This window comes from Neophocaena asiaeorientalis, unplaced genomic scaffold, assembly GCF_003031525.2.
Source record: "Neophocaena asiaeorientalis asiaeorientalis breed wild unplaced genomic scaffold, Neophocaena_asiaeorientalis_V1.1 scaffold164, whole genome shotgun sequence".
NCBI classification, from domain to species: domain Eukaryota; kingdom Metazoa; phylum Chordata; class Mammalia; order Artiodactyla; family Phocoenidae; genus Neophocaena; species Neophocaena asiaeorientalis.
Genome location: NW_020173727.1, coordinates 2,057,367 through 2,078,401, shown reverse-complemented (window position 1 = coordinate 2,078,401; position 21,035 = coordinate 2,057,367). Strand labels below are relative to the sequence as shown.

Sequence of the window (21,035 nt, the reverse complement as noted above, 5' to 3'; positions counted from 1 at the left end):
TTGAAATTCATTCTCAGAGAAATAACGTGTTAATAGGAGAGAGAAATGAGTAGAGAGATACTCTACTCCGTTATTTAGTTAGTTAGAAAATCAGGACGTATGCATTCTAAATGAAACAAACATACAAGAGAAAAGATAAGAGTTACAATCATGGAGGAGGCAAATTGAAGCTGAAAAGCTTCTTTCCAAACACACTGTACACTCTTGTATATCAACTGTAGAATATTTAAGACCCCACGCTCAGTTACATCACAACATTGTTTATTATGTGAATTTTTTACAATACAAACAAAAAAAATACAGAAATGCAATATATGAATACAGCTAAATGCAGAATGGTGACTTTTTTTTCTTTTCAATAGGCCATGATTCCCATTTCTAGTAAAATAAAGAGACTGCACATAGGTAGAAATAGGTTGGTTGTTAGCTTCACAATTTTGCCTAGAAATGATCTATAAATGCATTTTTTCCCCCGCTACTTACCATAAAGTGTAAAAGGGAATTAAAGTTTCCTTGTTGGTTCCTACCATATGAAAGATGCTATATCCTATTTTAGCAGGGCCAATATATGGAAAATACCTAAATTAAATGTTATTACAAAAATGAAGCAGTAATGAGATTCTGGCTAAAGAGGGCACTAAATGAGAATAATATATATTTAAAGAATCCAAAACAAACAAACAAAAAAAGAGGTTGTTATAAAAAAGCTCTAGGTGCGTTGTAAGCATATAGGTTTTTTTTTCCATGTGTATTTTTAAACAATGGAAGTGTCAAAAAATAGGGTCAACTGTGTTAGACTAAATTACATTATTGTATATGTTGCACTGAATGGAACGTTTGTATTATAATTATCATAAAGAAGCATAGTTTGCATCATATTATGGCAATTTATCCTCAATGAAAACCTTCCAGAGTCCTTTTATTTTGGAATATCCTGTAAACAATCAAACTACCAGAACATGATTGTACAACAGTAAAATGTTTTCTTGCATTAAATTGAAGACATCTGTTTAATAAAAAAACATAGGAAAGGTACTTAGAGCTGTTAGTTTCTAAGTACACAACACCCTAGACAATTAAAGGCATCTTAATCTCCGTCAAGAACAAAAAATAATAATAATAATTTTTGTCATGCTGTTAAATCCATCATTAAGGATAAAACCGGTGCAAATTGGTCAAACGGATCCAACAAACACTGATGTCCAAGCTGGCATGTTGGCAACTAATATGTAACTGGTGGTCAAAAGAGGGTTTAAAAGATCTTCCCTTTCTTCTTGTTCTTTTCCAAGGTTCTAAATGATTAAAGGAAAATAATCAAAATGAGTGACCACTTTATAAACATAGATAACATATGGTAGCAATAGCTAAACCAACTACAACTGTGTTGGATTTTCAAACACTACGATTTCATTTAAAAATTAGAAGATTTAAAGTTAACACTAAGGACAATACTAGTCTACAATATTATTTTCTTGGACAAATATTTGACAAAATTCCAAGACAAACAGTAAAAAAACATGACAAAAACCCATTTTTAATATACAAGCACAATTTTTCCTAAATGAAACAGTGCAAATCAAAAAAGATCAACTGACATCAACCAGAGTATCCTTTTCTCCTACTGCCATTTGCATTCTGAAATGCTTCGCTTTTACAAATATATTTTCTTCTTCCTTGGGGAAAAAGTTAATAAAAGGATAGTGTTGAAAATCTTGAAAATGTTTAGCAGTGAGCGTAAAGTGTAGAATCCTTATAGGGATACAACTTTTCAGTTTTAAATGGGACTAATGAGGAAAAGAAGAAAACCAAAGTACAAATACTACTGATTTTTGTGTAAATTAAGAGTAACTAATTAGCTGCATTAGGAATTAGATATCCAAAATTTTATCTTAATGAAATAATTCAACACAATTAAGACATACCTCTAAATGTATAAAAGATCTTTGTAGCAGTGTTCTCTATGTTTGCCAAAAATTAAATACAACCATTATGTCCAACAATTGATGGGAAAAGGTGAGCAACTGATTATGGTGAATCAACTGAAGAGAATGTTATGAAGCTACTAAATTATGAAGATTGTTAAGTCATGGAAAATGTTTACAGTGAAAAAAATACTGTTATGACAGACTGCATCCATCTATATAAAAGATTCATCCATGAAAATTATCTGTGCTTGGGATTTATGATAATGGATGATGTCTTTTTAAATGTTATTTTAATGTTTTTCAAATAAATAGGAAAATAATTCTTTAAAATATTAATACACACATTTCTTGGGAATCTGATATTAGATACCTTGAAGAGTTCTGTTGCTCTAAAATACGTTGTTGGGCTTCCCAATTTGCTTTCTCATCTTCAAACTGACGACGTTTTTCCTCTAATTCTTTGTGCTGTGCTTCCAAATTCTTTTTCATTTGCTCATGGCGCCGTTGGAGCTAATTCAGAGCACAATATATAAAATAAAACTGTTTGAGAAATCAGGAGCAGAAATACATTTCATCCAGGCATCCTAATGAGCATTTAGTTCTTATGCTATAAATTCAAAGTATCACCTGGTTTTAGCACTGTCTAAAATTTTAGCACTAAAATTCCTCTGCCTATAGGACTTACCACCCAAAAGGCCAGTGATCAAAGAGAATAATCTTGGTAAACAGGGAAAAAAAGAGTACAATAAGCTACAGTGTGTAGCACTTTATAATGGGCATACCCTATCTTATCATCTCATTTTTCCTTACTCACAAAACATGTAGGAAGCTGGGCAGGGAAGACACCACTGCTCCCACTTCATAGATGACCAAACAGTTGCAGAGTTTATGTCACTTGCCCAAAGTCATTAGCCAAAAAGTGGCAGAACCAGGATTTGAACGTCTTGTAATTCCAAGTTCAGAAAGCTGAGACAAGTGAAATGAAAGCAAACAGATGAGGATCTAAGAGTTACAAAATCACGGGATAAGGTCCCCAATTCTTAAAAAGCAGTGTTTCTCATATATCAGTCTTCGTACAAATCACCTGAATGCTTGTTAAAAATATATAATCCTGGGGGCTTCCCTGGTGGCGCAGTGGTTGAGAGTCCGCCTGCTGATGCAGGGGACATGGGTTCGTGCCCTGGTCCGGGAAGATCCTACATGCCGCAGAGCGGCTGGGCCCGTGAGCCACGGCCACTGAGCCTGCGCATCTGGAGCCTGCGCTCCACGATGGGAGAGGCCACAACAGTGAGAGGCCCGCGTACCGCAAAAAAAAAAAAAAGTCCAGAAGCTGAGTCTTTATAACTTAGATTATTTAAAAAAAAAAAAAGAATTAATGCTATAAAGAATGCTGGTTGAAAGATGGAGAACACTCATGCAAAGTAACTGCAGAAACAAAGAGCTTATCTAATAGTTCATTAAATAATTCATTTAGGTGCTAGTTAATCCATTTCTGAGGAAAACAGTTATAGAAAAAAAAACTACAATGAATAACTAAGAACTATTAATATTAAAAACTTTCAGATGTCCAGGAACGATGTTTTATTAAAGACTGTATTACACCAATGAATTATCATCTTGAATTTGGATTGTGATTTCGCATTCAACTTGTTTTCTTAATTACTTTGTAAAACCACAAAAAGTGACTTCGTATTCATTCCCATTCCAAATTATTTCATGCAGTTCTTACAAAACAAAACCATCTAAAATATATTTAAGCAAACATGAATCAAATTTGAGGTAACATCTTCCTGATGACAGCAAACAAGTTACTAAGAAAATGCCAGAACATAGGAACACAGGAAAATGCCTTTGGTTATTTAAAAAAAAAAATGCAAGGGAATTATATACACACAATTCAGAATAGTCACCTCTGAGAAGGAGAGAGAGGGATACAATAGGGGAGAGACACAAAGGGGCCTCAAATGAACTGATGATGCCTTATTTTTTTAAGCTGGACCACAGGTTCACCAGTGTTCATCATTCTTTACCTGTACATTTCTGTCACATATACATATCTTTGTGTTAACTGCATGCAGGTTAAAAGTACAGGTCACAATCCCTCACTTCCTAGAAACCCTTGGGGTTAGATGTGTTTCACAGTTCAGAATTTTTCAGATTTCAGAAAGCCAATAATACTTAGAAAGGTCTATATACTCTATTTACAAAACAACTCCTGGGCTGTCTAAGGTAGCACCTATAACCAAACACATTACTATTTTTTGCAGTGAAGTATATAAATATTCACATCAAGTGGGATAAAACTATTAGTTCTATGTCTGGTTTTGCAGTTTTCTGAAATTGTGGATACATGATTGTGGACTTGTCTAGTGATTAAGAACAAAGTTAAGTATATTCAAATAATGGCTTACAGCTATGCAGCACAGACCAAGTTAATTTATCTTTCCTCTCATGTAGAAAAGGGAAATGGACAATAATATCCATCTTGAAGGGCTGTGGTATGAATTAAATGACATAATCCATGAAAGATGCTTAATACTGTGCCTGATACACTGTGCTGCTGGGTATTAGCAACTATGCCCCAAACAAATATTTCTAGCACTTGAGAAAAAACAGTATTAAACAAGGTTAAATAGGTTTCTTCACCTATATATTTACATACTTATATGGCTTACTGAATTAGGAGAAACTTGGTCGAGATCTCTTTACAGGTCCTTTTAATGTTAATAAAGATTCTATCCTTCAAAGAGCAGTTAAGTTTCGCACTCTGTTTTCACCATTCACAGTAATCGTAAAAACTCTCAAAGGGTTCTATAACTACAGTTTTATAATTGTTTGTTTATAACATTTACTCTTAGGAGCAGGCCCTAAAATATGTCTATACCAAATGTAAATTCAACTCCTTTTAGATTTTCATCATAATCTAAGTGTGAGGATAATGCAGACTCTTGATTACTCCTGTTTTTATTCACCTTCTGATACGGATTTTCCAGATTATTTATTAATTAGTGAAGGGGTAGAGACTTGGATGGATAGATTTAATAAAAAGCTAATTAATAAAAAAGACTAAACTTAATCTCCTAAATGTCGTCTTAATAACAGATGCCAGGGATGCTAGTTCTGCAGTGCTTGGTAGTCTTAGACCAGGAGGAGCTATTCTGTATCCCCACTGAATTAAGCATATGATAAATACAACAACAGCGAAAGTTTTTTTTAATAAGAGATTACATGAAAAGCCCAGTGATTTAAGAGAAAGCTAATGTGGAATAAAAACATTTCCTCAAAATTACTGAATACTTTACTCCATGCATTCCTTCTACTCAATGGATCAGAGTATTTTTGGTTATGTATTTAGTCAAAGAAGGTTTATGTATTTTATGCAGTAATTCATTACAAAAGCAAAGAGACCAACTGTAAGGATCTAACAGACTAGATCGGAGTCTCCTTTTAATATATTTAAACACAAATATTATATTAGTGGAGTCACATATAAACACAGGGATCTCACTGAATTTTATTGTTAAAAGTAATTTTAGAAGTATTTCATATTAATGTCATCCCATATATTTAAAAGTAATTTTCAGCACAATGATAATAAATCTGTGCTGAGAAATTATACTGAAATTGTTGATTTATTTTGTGTTTACCTAGAGTTTCTTCTACTGCTCTTGGACATCAAGCCAACTACTTACTGTATAGATGCTTGTGTTAGTGTGGGTTTTTTTCTCCATCTTTTACTTCTTATCACTTATTGAAGGATATGTCTTCATGATCTTTTTGATTAATAGAAACTAAATATATGCCTCAACATCTAGAGAGATTCCAAGGTAGTATATCAGCTTGCTGGAATGCTTTGTCACTACCCTACCTGATTTTTGTTAACAGTGGGAATTACGTTGACACTATATTACAAATAAGGCCCAACTCATTTATAAAAATCACATTTCTTCATTTTTTCCTCTGTCTGTAATTTACCCTGGCATGTCTATAGTTTAACTAAGGTTCTTTCTTTTTCATTCGTATGCAAATAAGTCTGGTCTATTATTATTACCCTTACACTAGTTTTTATTCTTACATCCACCTAAAACTCTGATCTTTACTTTTCTTATATTGACTAGATGGAATGGCTTATAATTTCATTTCTTATAACTTGTTAATTATAGCTAATAAAATTTATTTTAAGTATTCTACTATGTCTTCCTACCAAGTATACTTGTATTCAAATACATATTAAAATATATATTATTGTAAACATAGTGCTTGCTTTTATTTTTCCATTTTATTGTTAGCATATTATATTTGAAAAAATCTAGAGAAAAGTTATCTATGAATTTTATTAAAGGTATTTGTTAAAGGAATATTGTGCCTATAAAAGGTGAAAATATTAGGTTGATTACCTCAGCTTCAGAGTCCTTCAGTTTTTGAACTTTTTCTTTGACCTTCATCTCAAACACCTGCTCCATCTCCATCTCCATCTTCTTCATCTTAGCTACATGCTCCCTTCTTTCTTCTTCCATTTGTGCAAGAGGGCTCCTGTGAACATTAAAGATAATCATTAAATGTCTAAAACTGAAAAGTGTAATACAAAACTCTGAAACAGTGATGAAAACAAATGAGCTGCTGTGTGCCATTACTAAATTCTCTGCTGTTTTTTGAAAACAAGTTTCAAAATAATTTTTCAATTATTCTGACACCACCTTAAATGACATGGAACACAGATTTGAAGTTTTATATATGAACATGTAAAAAATTCTTTAGAAACTTTTAAAATTTATAAATATTTACAATTTAGAACTTCCTTCCATGAAGTTTCATAGCTAACTTGAAAATCTCTAGTGAATAATTATTATGAAAACAGATCTACCAAAGACAACTATTGGCAGAACGTTTCTCTAAACCTAATGCACATCAAATCTAAAGATAACACATAAAATAAACTGTAGAAGGAAAATGGAAAGGACACATTCCCTAAATACATTCTTAGAAAGGAAAACTAGAAGAAAATTACTTAATTTTGTATTTTAAACAAAATTTTAATGTGAAAAAAGGTACTGAGTTAATGAAGTCAATACATGTAGAATATTTTTAGTTCTATAATTTTCCAAGTGTTATAATCTCTCCTTTTAGACGACTACTGACATCACAATAATTCAAACTTATTTTGGTTACTGAATTGATATGCTAGAAAAAACTACCAGGCAATACCTAGAACACTCTTCGTTTAGGCAAGCAGAGTATTTCTAGGCCACTTAATGTAATTTTAATGTTCTTGAAAAATTCATTCCACCTATGTCAAATATTTTAGTGTCTTAAGTTTTAAAGATGGTCAGTGATCACACACATGAGAGAGAGAGAGAGAGAGAGAGAGAGAGAGAGAGAAGCAAATGAATATCTTGACATTTCTGAAATGCCAAACAATAGACACAAGCACAGATAAATAAAAGTAGTTCACTCTATTGACATTAAACTCCACAGGCTCAAATCTCTGCACAATTTTGTTCAAAATTTTCATGTTGAAAAATACTACAAATGAGCTTTATGTGAAGGCTAGTATATTTACAGACACAAGAGAATAACCAAGTATCAGTAACCTTATTACAGCCCCAGGGAGGAAACAAAAGTGGGCTCTGTGGCTTTCACGATCTCTAAAAACAACTCAATACACTGGGACAACTTAAAAGAGGCAGGCCCTTTTCTGACTTTATTGATAAAACATGTTTATTTTGCCTCCACAAAAACTGGCTTTGACCATTTAACTGTACATATTAAATTGGTGAACTTTATCGCAATAAAGTGGTTAAAAAGTTAAATCATGGCTTAAAAACAAAGTCAGGCTTTGTATTTCATCTATAACTTCAAGGCTAGTCACTTTAATCCTGATTTGACACACTTGATTATGGTGACTTCTCTCCTTACAAGGCTGAGTATTTTGACCATTACAACACTATTCTACCCTCTCAAGGAGGAGGACAAGAGAGCAAGATGGAAAATATTAAACGAGCAACAGGACAGAAAGAACACTGGCTACTGATTTTTCTTAGCAAAAAGGAAGGACAAAGATGTGATGTACTGTTGTGACCAAAAGGATTTGGTTTTGCAGTTAGTGTAAGTTAGAACAAAATGTTACTTAACTAAAGGATATTCCTTCACCAAAAGAAAACTTACAAACCTTCAGTATGTCTTAACAATTAATCAAAAGTTCTGAAAATGAAAATAAACCGAACATTAACTTAGAAGAAGAATCAACATTCAAAAAGTGAGGTGAACTGAAATAAATTTTAAAGCATAAATATCATTATTTCATTAAAAGCCGATAAGGCCCTTCATATTAATATATTTCTCATCTTTATGGCAGGTGTTTTTAATATAGGGGCCTCAGATCTCTTGGGCAGAGTGTCAATGAATGCCCTGAAATGACATACCAAATAAATGTGTGTTTGTGTTGTGTATTCATGCAAGCATTTTTCCAGTGAGACGGTTCAAAGCTTTTGCTTGATTTCTGAAAAACTCACTTCTGCCACTCCCCAAAACATTTTTAGGCTCTAGAAAAAAAAATACTCATAACGATTTTTTAATTGGCAGTCTTAAATAACTGAAACTGTATGTTTAAGCAACTTAGATTATCCAGCAATACTGCTGCAATTTGAAAACAAATAAATGTATTGTAAAAAATTATAAAAAACTAGAATTTAAAAAAATAAATTAGAATTCACACAGAATTGAGATTTTAAATATATACTCTTACTTATAATAACCTATCTATAAAATGCTCATTTAATTTCATGCTTGGGAGGAATAAGGCAATCCATATAAATGTAAAGAATCTGCAGTATAATTTGCACATGAAAAGGCTACCACCTTACCAAGAGTAAACCCTGTCATCTAGATTATTATTTAAATAACTCTTGGGGGAAAACAGAAGACTGCAGAGAAACATGCTATGATGTTTTGAAATTTGCTTTTAAATTCAAAATTTAAATATTAAAAATCTTCACATACTAAAACTGCTTATGTCTTCAGAAAAACAACCACTTACATGCCTTCAACTGTGTCATATCTAAAAGAACAAAAAATAGAGACTTAGCACACTTAAAGTAAATGACACTAAAAGCAGCAACTAAAGGCAAATCCACAGATTTCACAATAAAAGTATGTGCCCTAAAACAAAAGTTTATGGCCAAATTTGTTGAAGCTAGTTAATTTCTTTTCCAAATTCTGTTAGTAATCCCTATACCAAATCATTATGAAAATAAATAGGCTGTGCAATTATCTTCTGACAGCCTGCTCAAATTTCTAAACTTATTTAAATATGTATACTTTCAAAGAAATTAGCAATATTTCACATTTGAGATACTTTTAAGCTTTTCAGCCTTGTAAAACTACTTGACCCCTTAACCAAATGAAGTGATATTACAGTATTATAAGAAAATGGTTACATGTATCTAAAATGAATTTTTGGAAGCCTCTCACCAGTCAAAATGATGTTTCAAATCTAATTTTTAAATTAATTAGCACCCCGATTCTAGTCATTTTTATTAAAGTGATATTTAGAAAACTGTAACACAAAATTGTGCTTATAATGTAGAAAATGCAGGAAAAAGGATCACTTTTTAAAAGATTAATTTTATTTATTTTTTATACAGCAGTTTCTTATTAGTTATCTATTTTATACATATTAGTGTATATATGTCAATCCCAACCTCCCAATTTATCCCACCACCACCACCAGCCTGCCACTTTCCCCCTCTGGTGTCCATATGTTTGTACTCTACATCTGTGTCTCTATTTCTGCCCTGCAACCCGGTTGATCTGTTCCATTTTTCTAGGTTCCACACATATGCATTAATATACGGTATTTTTCTCTTTCTGACTTACTTCACCCTGTATGACAGTCTCTAGATCCATCCATGTCTCAACAAATGACCCAATTTCATTCCTTTTTATGGCTGAGTAATATTCCATTGTATATTTATTTGTACCACATCTTCTTTATCCATTGGTCTGTCAATGGGAATTTAGGTTGTTTCCATGACCAGGCTACTGTAAATTGTGCTGCAATGAACTGGGGTGCATTTGTCTTTTTGAATTATGGTTTTCTCTGGGTATATGCCCAGTAGTGGGATTGCTGGGTCATATGGTAATTTTACTTTTAGTTTTTTAAGGAACCTCCATACTGTTCTCCATAGTGACTGTATCAATTTACATTCCCAACAACAGTGCAAGAGGGTTGCCCTTTCTCCACACCCTCTCCAGCATTTGTTGTTTGTAGATTTTCTGATGATGCCCATTCTAACTGGTGTGAGGTGATACCTCACTGTAGTTTTGATTTGCATTTCTCTAATAATTAGTGATTTTGAGCAGCTTTTCCTATGCTTCTTGGCCATCTGTATGTCTTCTTTGGAGAAATGTCTATTTAGGTCTTCTGCCCATTTTTGGATTGGGTTGTTTTTTTTATATTGAGCTGCATGAGCTGTTTATATTTTTTGGCGATTAATCCTTTGTCCGTTGATTCGTTTGCAAATATTTTCTCCCATTCTGAGGGCTGTCTTTTTGTCTTGTTTGTAGTTTCCTTTGCTTTGCAAAAATTTTATTAGGTCTCATTTGTTTATTTTTGTTTTTATTTCCATTAATCTAGGAGGTGGATCAAAAAAGATCTTTATGTCAAAGAGTGTTCTTCCTATGTTTTCCTCTAAGAGATTTATAGTGTCCCGTCTTACCTTTAGGTCTCGAATCCATTTTATTATTGTGTATGGTGTTAGGGAGCGTTCTCATTTCATTCTTTTACATGTAGCTGTCCAGTTTTCCCAGCACCACTTACTGAAGAGACTGTCTTTTCTCCATTGTATATCCTTGCCTCCTTTGTCATAGATTAGTTGACCATAGGTGCGTGGGTTTATCTCTGGGCTTTCTATCTTGTTCCATTGATCTATATTTCTGTTTTTGTGCCAGCACCATATTGTCTTGATTACTGTAGCTTTGTAGTATAGTCTGAAGTCAGGGAGTCTGACTCCTCCAGCTCTGTTTTTTTCCCTCAAGATTGCTTTGGCTATTAGGGATCTTTTGTGTCTCCATACAAATTTTAAGATTTTTTGTTCTAGGTCTGTAAAAAATGCCACTGGTAATTTGATAGGGATTGCACTGAATCTGTAGATTGCTTTAGGTAGTATAGTCATCTGCACAATATTGATTCTTCCAATCTAAGAACATGGTATATCTCTCCATCTGTTTGTGTCATCTTTGATCTCTTTCATCAGTGTTTTATAGTTTTCTGAGTACAGGTCTTTCACCACCTTTTGTAGGTTTATTCCTAGGTATTTTATTCTTTTTGTTGCAATGGTGAATGGGATTGTTTCCTTAATTTCTCTTTCTGATCTTTCGTTGTTAGTGTATAGGAATGCAAGAGATTTCTGTGTGTTAATTTTGTATCCTGCAACTTTACCAAATTCATTGATTAGCTCTAGTAGTTTTCTGGTGGCATCTTTACGATTCTCTATGTATAGTATCATGTCATCTGCAAACAGTGACAGTTTTACTTCTTCTTTTCCAATTTGTATTCCTTTTATTTCTTTTTCTTCTCTGATTTCCGTGGCTAGGACTTCCAAAACTATGTTGAATAACAGTGGCGAGAGTGGACATCCTTGTCTTATTCCTGATCTTAGAGAAAATGCTTTCAGTTTTTTACTATTGAGAATGATGTTTGCTGTGGGTTTGTCGTATATGGCCTTTATTATGTTGAGGTAGGTTCCCTCTCTGCCCACTTTCTGGAGAGTTTTTATCATAAATGGGTGTTGAATTTTGTCAAAGGCTTTTTCTGCCTCTATTGAGATGATCATATGGCTTTTCTTCTTCAATCTGTTAATATGGTGTATCACACTGATTGATTTGTGTATATTGAAGAATCCTTGCATCCCTGGGATAAATCCCACTTGATCATGGTGTATGATCCAAGAAAAAGGATCACTTTTTGTCATCACATTTCAAATGAAAGTTTTTTTATTAGGTGACTAGAAACACCATTTAAATTATATCATTACCTGCCTGCTTTTTAATGAAAACTCTTCTTCACACACGTAGATAAGCTAAAGCTTATAAACTTAAACTTGTCAGAGAAATTTAAAGCAACTCAGTCAAAAAAAATGAAAAGACCTGGTAAAAAAAAAATTTTTTAAAGGCTACAATATAACCTGAACAGCACATTAAACCCCCAAAGATACAACTTAGCTCCTTTTAGGGATCTATTCAAGGGGTGACAGTTCCTGAAAGCCACCAGATGACTTACCCTTTTCATGTGACCAACAACAGAATCACAGCAAGGACCACACTTAAGGCTGACCCAGTAAGGCCCTACTGTGGCTGTCTTACATGACCCACATTTTGAGTGTAATGAAAAGACAACCACATTTCATTTAAATTATGTGTGGTCTTTTCTGAAGAACTCATTAAGCAAATACATTTACATATTTTTGCTTCAGTGGTGTGGTAGCTCACTATGCATACAGACATGTAGCAATTTTCATACAAAATTTTCCAAAGGAATTTCACTTAAAATAAGAATTTCAAAGAGCAACAAAAATTTCCAAACATTCTGGGAAACAACAGTTACCAGCATTTTATTTTGCCAAGTGAGAGTGTTAAAAATAAATGTAAATAAAACAACACTATCATATTTTCATGAAAGGACACATGAACAAGAGTAAAAGATATAACTGAATAAATTACTTTTTTTTTGGAAAAACTTGGGACAAATTTCAGAAAATTGTCTTTATATCTCTTTAGATCAATGAAAACTTAGTCATGAGTTCTGAGGATTAGCCTTTAGAAACCTGTATTTTCAGTCATTTATAGGAATTCAGTTATCCAGAGTTTTCCCAAGACTACAGATGGAGAAGGCTGTAGAAAACTAAAATAAAATTAACATATGGGAAAGAGGTAACTCCAACCTGACCACCTCAATAAAGCAGAACAGATATAGAAATAAAGTGAGTCACAAGTTTTCTGGCTTCTCAGGGCACATAAAAGTTATGTTTACACTACACTGTAGTCTATTAGATGTGCAGCAGCATTATGTCTTAGAAAACAATGTATATACCTTAATTGAAAAATATGTTATTGCTGAAGAATGCTAACCGTCAGCTGAGCCTTTAGTGAGTCGTATGAGGAACATCAAAGATCACTGATTACAGATGAACACAACAAATATAATAATAATAAAGTTTAAAACAGCGGTCCCCAACCTTTTCGGCACCAAGGACCGGTTTTGTGGAAGACAATTTTTCCACAGACTGGGTGGGGGGCGGGGGGGGGGGGGTTTAGTTGGGAGACAATTTTTCCACGGACCTGGTCGGGGGCGTGGGGGTGTTTCAGGTGGTGATGCAAGTGATGGTTCAGCCAGTGATGCGAGCGATGGTTCAGCTGGTAATGCAAGCAATGGGGAGCGATGGGGAGCAGCAGATGAAGCTTCGCTTGCCCGCCACTCACTTCCTGCTGTGCGGCCCGGTTCCTAACAGGCCGTGGACCGATACCAGTCCGCGGCCCAGGGGTTGGGGAACCCTGGTTTAAAACATTGTGAGAATTACCAATGTTAACACAGAGACATGAAGAAAGCAAATGCCGGTGGGAAAATGGCGAAGACAGATTTGCTTGATGCAGTATGCCACAAACCTTCAATTTGTAAAAAACACATTATCTGCGAAGTGTAATAAAGCAAAGTGCAATAAAACAAGGTATGCCTGTAAAAGATGTAAGGAAGACCATGAAGGAAGAAGCAAGTAAAACTTTAAAAAAGCATGTTGAACAAAAAAGGATACCTCTCCCCTTATTGGGGATTACTTTAAGAGATCTGCAATCCTGACATGGTTAATTCTCCACTTTCCTTTACAACCTTGTTGAATCTCTTTTAATTTGGAACCTGACCTCCCTTTCTGTTACTTCTAACCATCCTCCAGCCTCCGGACAGGGGTGGGCAAGATATACTCGCCCTGAGGAAAACAGATGACTTGATATTTTCTTTGCCAGACACAAGTGATACCTGAACATCTGCTAAGAATAGAGCTCACTTTTCCAGACTCCAGCCTTGAGACAAACCAGTATTTGATGAGACAAGCTCAGCTATGTTTCAGGTTTTAACCATATAATCAAAATCTTGGGTTTTGTCCCCAGCTTTACTGAGATATAATTGACATATAATATTGTCTCAGTTTAAGGTATACAGTGTGATGTCGAGGACCGCTAACATAAACAGAAAGGCACATTTTGAAACATATAAACCAAATACCAAATATTTTTATTTTTAACCCATGGTTCAGTACACTCTACAGTCCATCCAAAACTGGCTCCAAAAATTAAATATAAGAAAATTAATCTACTTTATGCTTAACATTAAAAAAATTAACTTATATTCTAAAACCAAGTGTAATTAGCACTCTGTGGAGCGTCCACTGCCAGACAAAGGTTAATGTAACTATAAATTTTAAATAGATGTATATCTGTATGTGTATGTATATGTCTATATATTGTATAAGAACAATTAAAAAATACAGGTCCATCAGCAATCAGATGAATAAATGACCTTATTCGCAAGTTTCTTTCTCAAATTCCCTGCAGATGCTGTTTAGAGACCATACGAAGTAATAAAGTGATAAAATGACCACTTTTTTTTTTTAAAGGACCAAAGTTCAGTGGTCTTCAAACTGAGGTCTCTATTTATATGAAGAGACTTACTTGAGTCTGTGCAGTTTTAAGAGAATCAATTTCCAGATCCTCAACTTCCATACAAAATTTTGCCTAATGTGATCTGCCTGAAAATTTCCAAGTTAACAGACAGTCCATTTCTCACATTACAGAATAAAGACCTACTCCTTCTTACCTATCCCTTACTAAGGTACACTGTAACTGAAGGTATGAAAACCTCCAGGTGACAAGAGAGAAGTCTCTTTCAATGATTAATCAAACACTATAACATAAACCTGTAAGAGGGCATGGTGTGGTGTCAGGTGTTAGAAACATGGTATTTGGGTCCCTGTCAGGATGCTCTGAATTAAGACATACAGCAAAGGGAGGTGGCTGGAGAACTGGCAATTTCTCTTTAATGACTCTACCTTTTCCACTCTGAGCTCCCTGAAACCTCAATCTCTCCGTACCACCATTATCAAAGGATGCATTGCTAGGGAGAAAAAAGTCCCATGGGAGCAATACAAATAGAACATCAATAAGAAGCCCAGACTCACATTTGCTTACTTTACATATTTAAGTATTAGCCATTCTTTTCAGTTATCTGTGGATGGGTTCATAGCTATAAAGAAAGGCACCTTACATTGGCTAAAGCACCATAAATTGCTGGTACTGATTTTTTTTTCCCCAAAAATTCAACTGGAATGAACAGCTAACATTTTCAAGACAATACTAGATAGAATCAAAGGATAAAAATTCCAAGTGACTTCTTTCAGATTCAGTATGTATCATTCAATAAAGTAGTAAAAACCTAATTTAACAAATCATATCTCAATACTTGTTCTAATTACAACCATTCCCCAGTTGGTTCAATCTTCAAAAATATTTATTTTTCTATTACTTAAAGTAAAATTAAATAATATACTAACTCCTGGGGTAATCTGCTTTTTAGCAGTACAAACTTTTTTATTATTTTCATAGGCAAAGTTTAGACATGATTCATCTCATTAAGAAATACATTTCCAATAGAATCCTACTTTTCATGTTTTCACCTGGGTTATAGTTTAACTCAAGTAATCCACACTAGAATTCTGTATATGCAGAAGAATTTTAACACTATTTTTCTCTGAATTACCTTACCTGCATTCAACAGTAAAAAATATCCCAATAGCACTATTTTAAAAGCCTTAAATTCAAACTATGGAAAAAAAAATCCTTATTTCTAGCACATTAACAAATGTTTAAAAGAAAAAAATCGAACATTAAGTGCATACACTTAATGTATGCATTTAATGAAAGATATGTACTGACAATACATTTCGCTTTAACATATTACAAAATTACCAGTGGCTTTAATTGTGTATGTTTTTCTTTTAAACAGTTAAAAAGTCCATAAACTAGTGAAATGCATTTAAAATGGATTCAATTTTATGAACAATATTCACTATGATGGATCTTTATATTTCTGTGCTAAATAAGAGTTGCTTGATACAAATTCTGCTAAAAAGAAATAGATTAAAAACGTTGCCTTTTTTCATGCACTGAACCTTACCTCAAGTAGAATCTTGTATTTTAAATATTAAAAAACATCAATTTTTAAAATAGCAGTAGTAAATTGCTAGAAGTCAGTGTTTTGTAAAGCATGCGTTCGTTACTAATCACCTATATCGAAACCATCAAGGGTTAAAAAAAAAAAGGACAGGGGTGGTGGATTCCCTGGCGGTCCAGTGGTTAGGACTCCACACTTCCACTGCAGGGGGCATGGGTTCGATCCCTGGCTGGGGAACTAAGATCCCACGTGCTGTGCGGCACAGCCAAAAAAAACCCTTCAAAAACAAAAAATCATCTAGGGTGTTCATTAAAAATACAAACTCTCAGGCCCATCCCACATGTTTTGAATCAGAATCTCTTGATAATGACTGAGTCTAGAAATTTACCTTTTTACCAATTACTCTGGGACTTCCCTGGTGGCACAGTGGTTAAGAATCTGCCTGCCGATGCAGGGGACTCAGGTTCAAGCCCTAGTTCGGGAAGATCTCACATGCCGCGGAGCAACTAAGCCTGTGCACCACAACTACTCAGCCTGAGCTCTACAGCCCGTGCGCCACAACTACTGAGCCTGCGCTCTAGAGCCCGTGCGCCACAACTACTGAGCCTGCGCTCTAGAGCCCATGCACCACAGCTACTGAGCCTGCACTAGAGAGCCCATGCTCCACAATGAGAAGCCCACCCACTGCAACGAAGAGCAGCCCCCACTCTCTGCAACTAGAGAAAGTCAGAGTGCAGCAACGAAGACCCAACGCAGCCAAAAATAAATTAATTAATTAAAATTTTAAAGTAAAAGCAATTGCTCTCCGGAGATCTCTAAAGCCAAAAATCTAGAAACTGATCAATAAATTTCCTCAAATAAGCACGCTAATAATAGTGTAAGAAGAAATTCAAAATTAAGAAAGAGATTAGGGGCTACAACCCAAACATCATGAAGAAAATAAACACAGAGTTAGGTCCAAGATCAGTTTTAAAAGAGAACTGCGGGCTTCCCTGGTGGCGCAGTGGTTGAGAGTCCGCCTGCCGATGCAGGGGACATGGGTTCGTGCCCCGGTCCAGGAGGATCCCACATGCCGTGGAGCGGCTGGGCCCGTGAGCCATGGCCGCTGAGCCTGCGCGTCCGGAGCCTGTGCTCCGCAACGGGAGAGGCCACAACAGTGAGAGGCCCGCATACCGCAAAAAAAAAAAAAAAAAAAAAAAGAGAACTGCTTGTGACTCTGCCAATGATTATTAATGCTTTGTGCACTTTCTTATGGAATTTAGGGCCACTGTGGAGACATAACTAAAAAAGCAAAAAGGAACATTTTTCTCTTCCATTATAAGGAATGCTGACCACTATAACACAGTATTGCTACTTTGAGAACTTGCTTCCCTTATTATTTATTATGCAGATGATCCTTCAGGATCATCCTCTAATATTAAATATCAATACCTAACACCTGGCTAAAAATGTACATACGTTGTTAAAATGGTTTTCATAATACTTACGGTCTTCAACAACCCCAAATAAAGGAAAAACAGGGAACAGACATGGTTACCAAGTCTATACCAGCTAACTCACCAGCCTCTTCACACATCTCTTTTCCCTACACCATCATAAAACCACATCTTGAAGATACTAGCTCGGGTGGGTGAAGCTATACACTCAGGAGTCACTCACACCACTCTACCAACCAACAGAAGAAATCCAAACTCCAGCTATTTACTCCCTGGAAATACACAATAGCAATAGAAAAGGTAACCAAGACTACAATAATTAAATGTTCCTTTTGTTTGGTCCTGTCCCTTATTTCTAAATAATCTTCTAGTAAACACTCTGCTTCCAAAATGGTTTATTTTAAAAAGACATAATAAAAGGTAGAAGCTCTATGTTTAGTCTCTTTAAAGAGACTATGGGATATTTATCTTAAAGAGTAAAATGGGTTTAAGGGTTACTTGGTAGAAACTGTTCTCTTCCCTTAAAAAAAAAAAAATGCTGAAGGAGCTATTTGATTTCTAGTTGGGGATCTATTAAATGTGTTACGTAGGTTATTAAGATGATGGCAAAGACCAGAAGAGAATGCATGGCTCTTTCACTTAAGGAACAAGGTTATAAAACTACACTTCCTCCAACAAACAAAGCTTGACAATATAAATTTGACTGTTGTACCTAAAGAACTTTATCCCAATTTTCTATTGAGTAGCCAAGAGGAATTTGATGAAACAATATGATTATTTACTACATAAATAATACCTTTTCTGGAGGAAACAATGTATACTTACTTAGTAAGCTGCCCTTTATTCTTGTTATTATCAACTCCATTGTAAGTCACAGCTGCCAGTTTTCTGCTCCGGTAGTTCTCATAGTGTACATTATTAGTGACATCTTTCAAGTCCTGCATGTGTGTTCTGTCATAAATAAATGACACATCAAGAGTTTGCTTCTATTAAGAAAGCTTTGGTGTAAATTCAAAATTTTAGTAAAACAAAAATTTCAGACTTAAAATGAGCAAAAGACTATTCTTAAGGGAGATGGCATCCATCTGTCTTCATTCACACGTAAGGCAGAGTAAGACACAATGAGCTAACTTGACACCAATGGAAAATTAGGTTCCAGATGAAAGTTTAGGAGCATAAATCCTCTCAAAGCAGTTACTAAAGAATGACATTTCTAGAGAAGAGTATTTACCTTTCTAGTATATATTTTATTTTACTAGAGAAGGAAAAGTAGATTAGCTCCTACTAAAGTTCACAAAGCAAAAGAAATTGCTTTCCTTTTAGCAATATTATTAATATTTGAGTTTTTATTCAGGTAATACATAGGGACACTTTAGATCACATATCAAGTTGGATGCAAACTGGGGAATTTTAATCTTGAGTAAATTTCTGTTTAATCAAATTGTCCATTAAATGTGGTATTTTGGTTAAATGAATGTCTGCTCATAGCGTATCTATCATACATAAAATCAATCCATAGGAGACAACTATACAATAGATGAGACAATTTCATCATTCCTTAATGTTTCAAGATGCTAAAAGACTCCCTGAGCTGCTCTACGGTATCCTTTACCAATGCAGCAGTGTTTTTGGATATACGTGGTGTGGGAGTATTCTGTATCATTTGATCTTCCCTTTTCTCATCATTCATTCCTGCAGCTGCAATCCCCCATCTTTCATCTCCACCACTTTACCAAAATTTCCTTATGGGAGACAAACATAAAGGTGTTACTCTGTATTTATTCTTCCTGATATCCAGGAAACAGTTACTACTACTTTCCCTTTTGTAAACAGAATGTGATGTTCAATTACTCTGATTCACCTAGTATTGGACATTTCCATGCAGTTTTCTGATAGCTTAACTCCTCCGATTTCTAAGACTGTGTTTTTCCACAAGCCTCATCTCCCTTTATACTCTGTCCCTTGATGAATATATCCTCTCTATGGCCACTAGAGTTACACCTAAAGCTCTATCCTTCTGTACTTTAGTCAAGTCAGACAGTTCCTTACTCCTAGCATATCCAATGACTGGGACTGAATAGTTCATGTTAATTTGTCACTGACTCTCAAACTTCAGAATTCTACTGCTTTGGGAGCTCTCTTTGCAGTCTCGAAGTCAAACCACTCTAACCCAGGACAACTTTCTCCTTGGTGGTCAGTCATTTTTTTGGTACCAATATATGTTATAGGTGACACCACATAACGTTTTCAACTACACTGTAAACACTCCCTTTTACAAAAAACATGCCATCACCTTTTGTACTCTTGCCACAGATAGCACATAATGGGCCCTTTAAAAAGAACTGATTTGAAGCTGAGTTATAATAAACACTGTTGACTTTCTAAAATTACTGTTATCAGTTTCTCTAAGCAGAGAATAATAACTGTGCCAATATGAAACAATCTTCTTGTAATTTTTAAATATTATCTCATCAATGAATCACGGAAAAATAACTAAAAGACCTGAGGTAAAGTACTTTAGTAGCTGAAATACAAGATGTATAAAACAAAAATAAGGTGGACTTATTAACTAGTTGTTAAACTATTTTTGTTAATGTCATCAACATTTTAGATAGTGAAATATTTTTCCCTTTTACTAAAATAGCTTTTTTTATGATTACCTGGTTCTGGTATTTTTCAGGATATAGAAATCTCTATTTCCACTTACTTAAATATTTTACTTTATCCTTCTAAAAATCAACCTGTTCCTCCACTCTGAAAATAATTAGTAATATAGTTTTCTCCACAGTTTCCGGAATTTATTCATCTTTTCCATTTCTTATTGCTGATAACAAAGCACTCTCTTCTCTCCTTTTGTTTTCCTTCTCTATTTGATTTCTGCACTGTCCACTGCCACACCCTGAAACTTATTTTTATCAAGTTTTCCTCTTTCCATTGTCTTCCTTGGTTTGCCTGCAACAGCTAGTTCTCTTAATTAGTAAAGTGACACAGCTTTGAACTTGAATGTTTCTTAGAAGCAACCACTACTCCTAAATTTAACCTGCAGGATTTCAATTACTTGGAACTTACAGACATATGGAACACTGGCATTGATATTTCCTTCATGTATTTATTAAATATCCACTAGGTGCCTTTATCATAAAGACATGAGCTACATAATATATACATCTTTCTCATCTCTCCTCCGAAATTAAAAGGAAAAGCAATAAAGTAACATATTCCTAAGCTTATCATTTTCAAAGCATACTTATCAAGGATGTTTTACACGTCTCAAAGACTATAAATGAAAAATTGTGTTAAGAAGCCAAATGAACATCTAGCATAAGTGAACATTTATGCCTTAGGAAAGAAAAACAAGTGTGCTAAAACAAATTTAACAAATAAATGAATTTTTTATTAAGCAAATTTGCCTAATAATCTACCTCAAGGAGCTGAAGCCAATATCTTCATCCTACT

At 34.5% G+C, this 21,035-nt stretch overlaps 1 protein-coding gene across 5 annotated transcripts in view; it reads right to left on the bottom strand.

The window, feature by feature from the left end:
- Positions 1-244: 244 nt before the first annotated feature.
- The window catches only part of SEPTIN7 (septin 7), a 104,058-nt gene continuing 83,267 nt past the window's right edge, over positions 245-21,035 (bottom strand). For all 5 annotated transcript variants that reach the window (XM_024750767.1, XM_024750768.1, XM_024750766.1 and 2 more), the window contains 4 exons: positions 18,405-18,530; positions 6,323-6,458; positions 2,296-2,435; positions 245-1,292 (listed from right to left, as the gene is read on the bottom strand). In XM_024750767.1, coding sequence (XP_024606535.1) covers positions 1,253-1,292; positions 2,296-2,435; positions 6,323-6,458; positions 18,405-18,530 — 442 coding nt within the window. In that variant the 3' untranslated portion in view covers positions 245-1,252. The remainder of the gene's footprint in view (positions 1,293-2,295; positions 2,436-6,322; positions 6,459-18,404; positions 18,531-21,035) is intronic.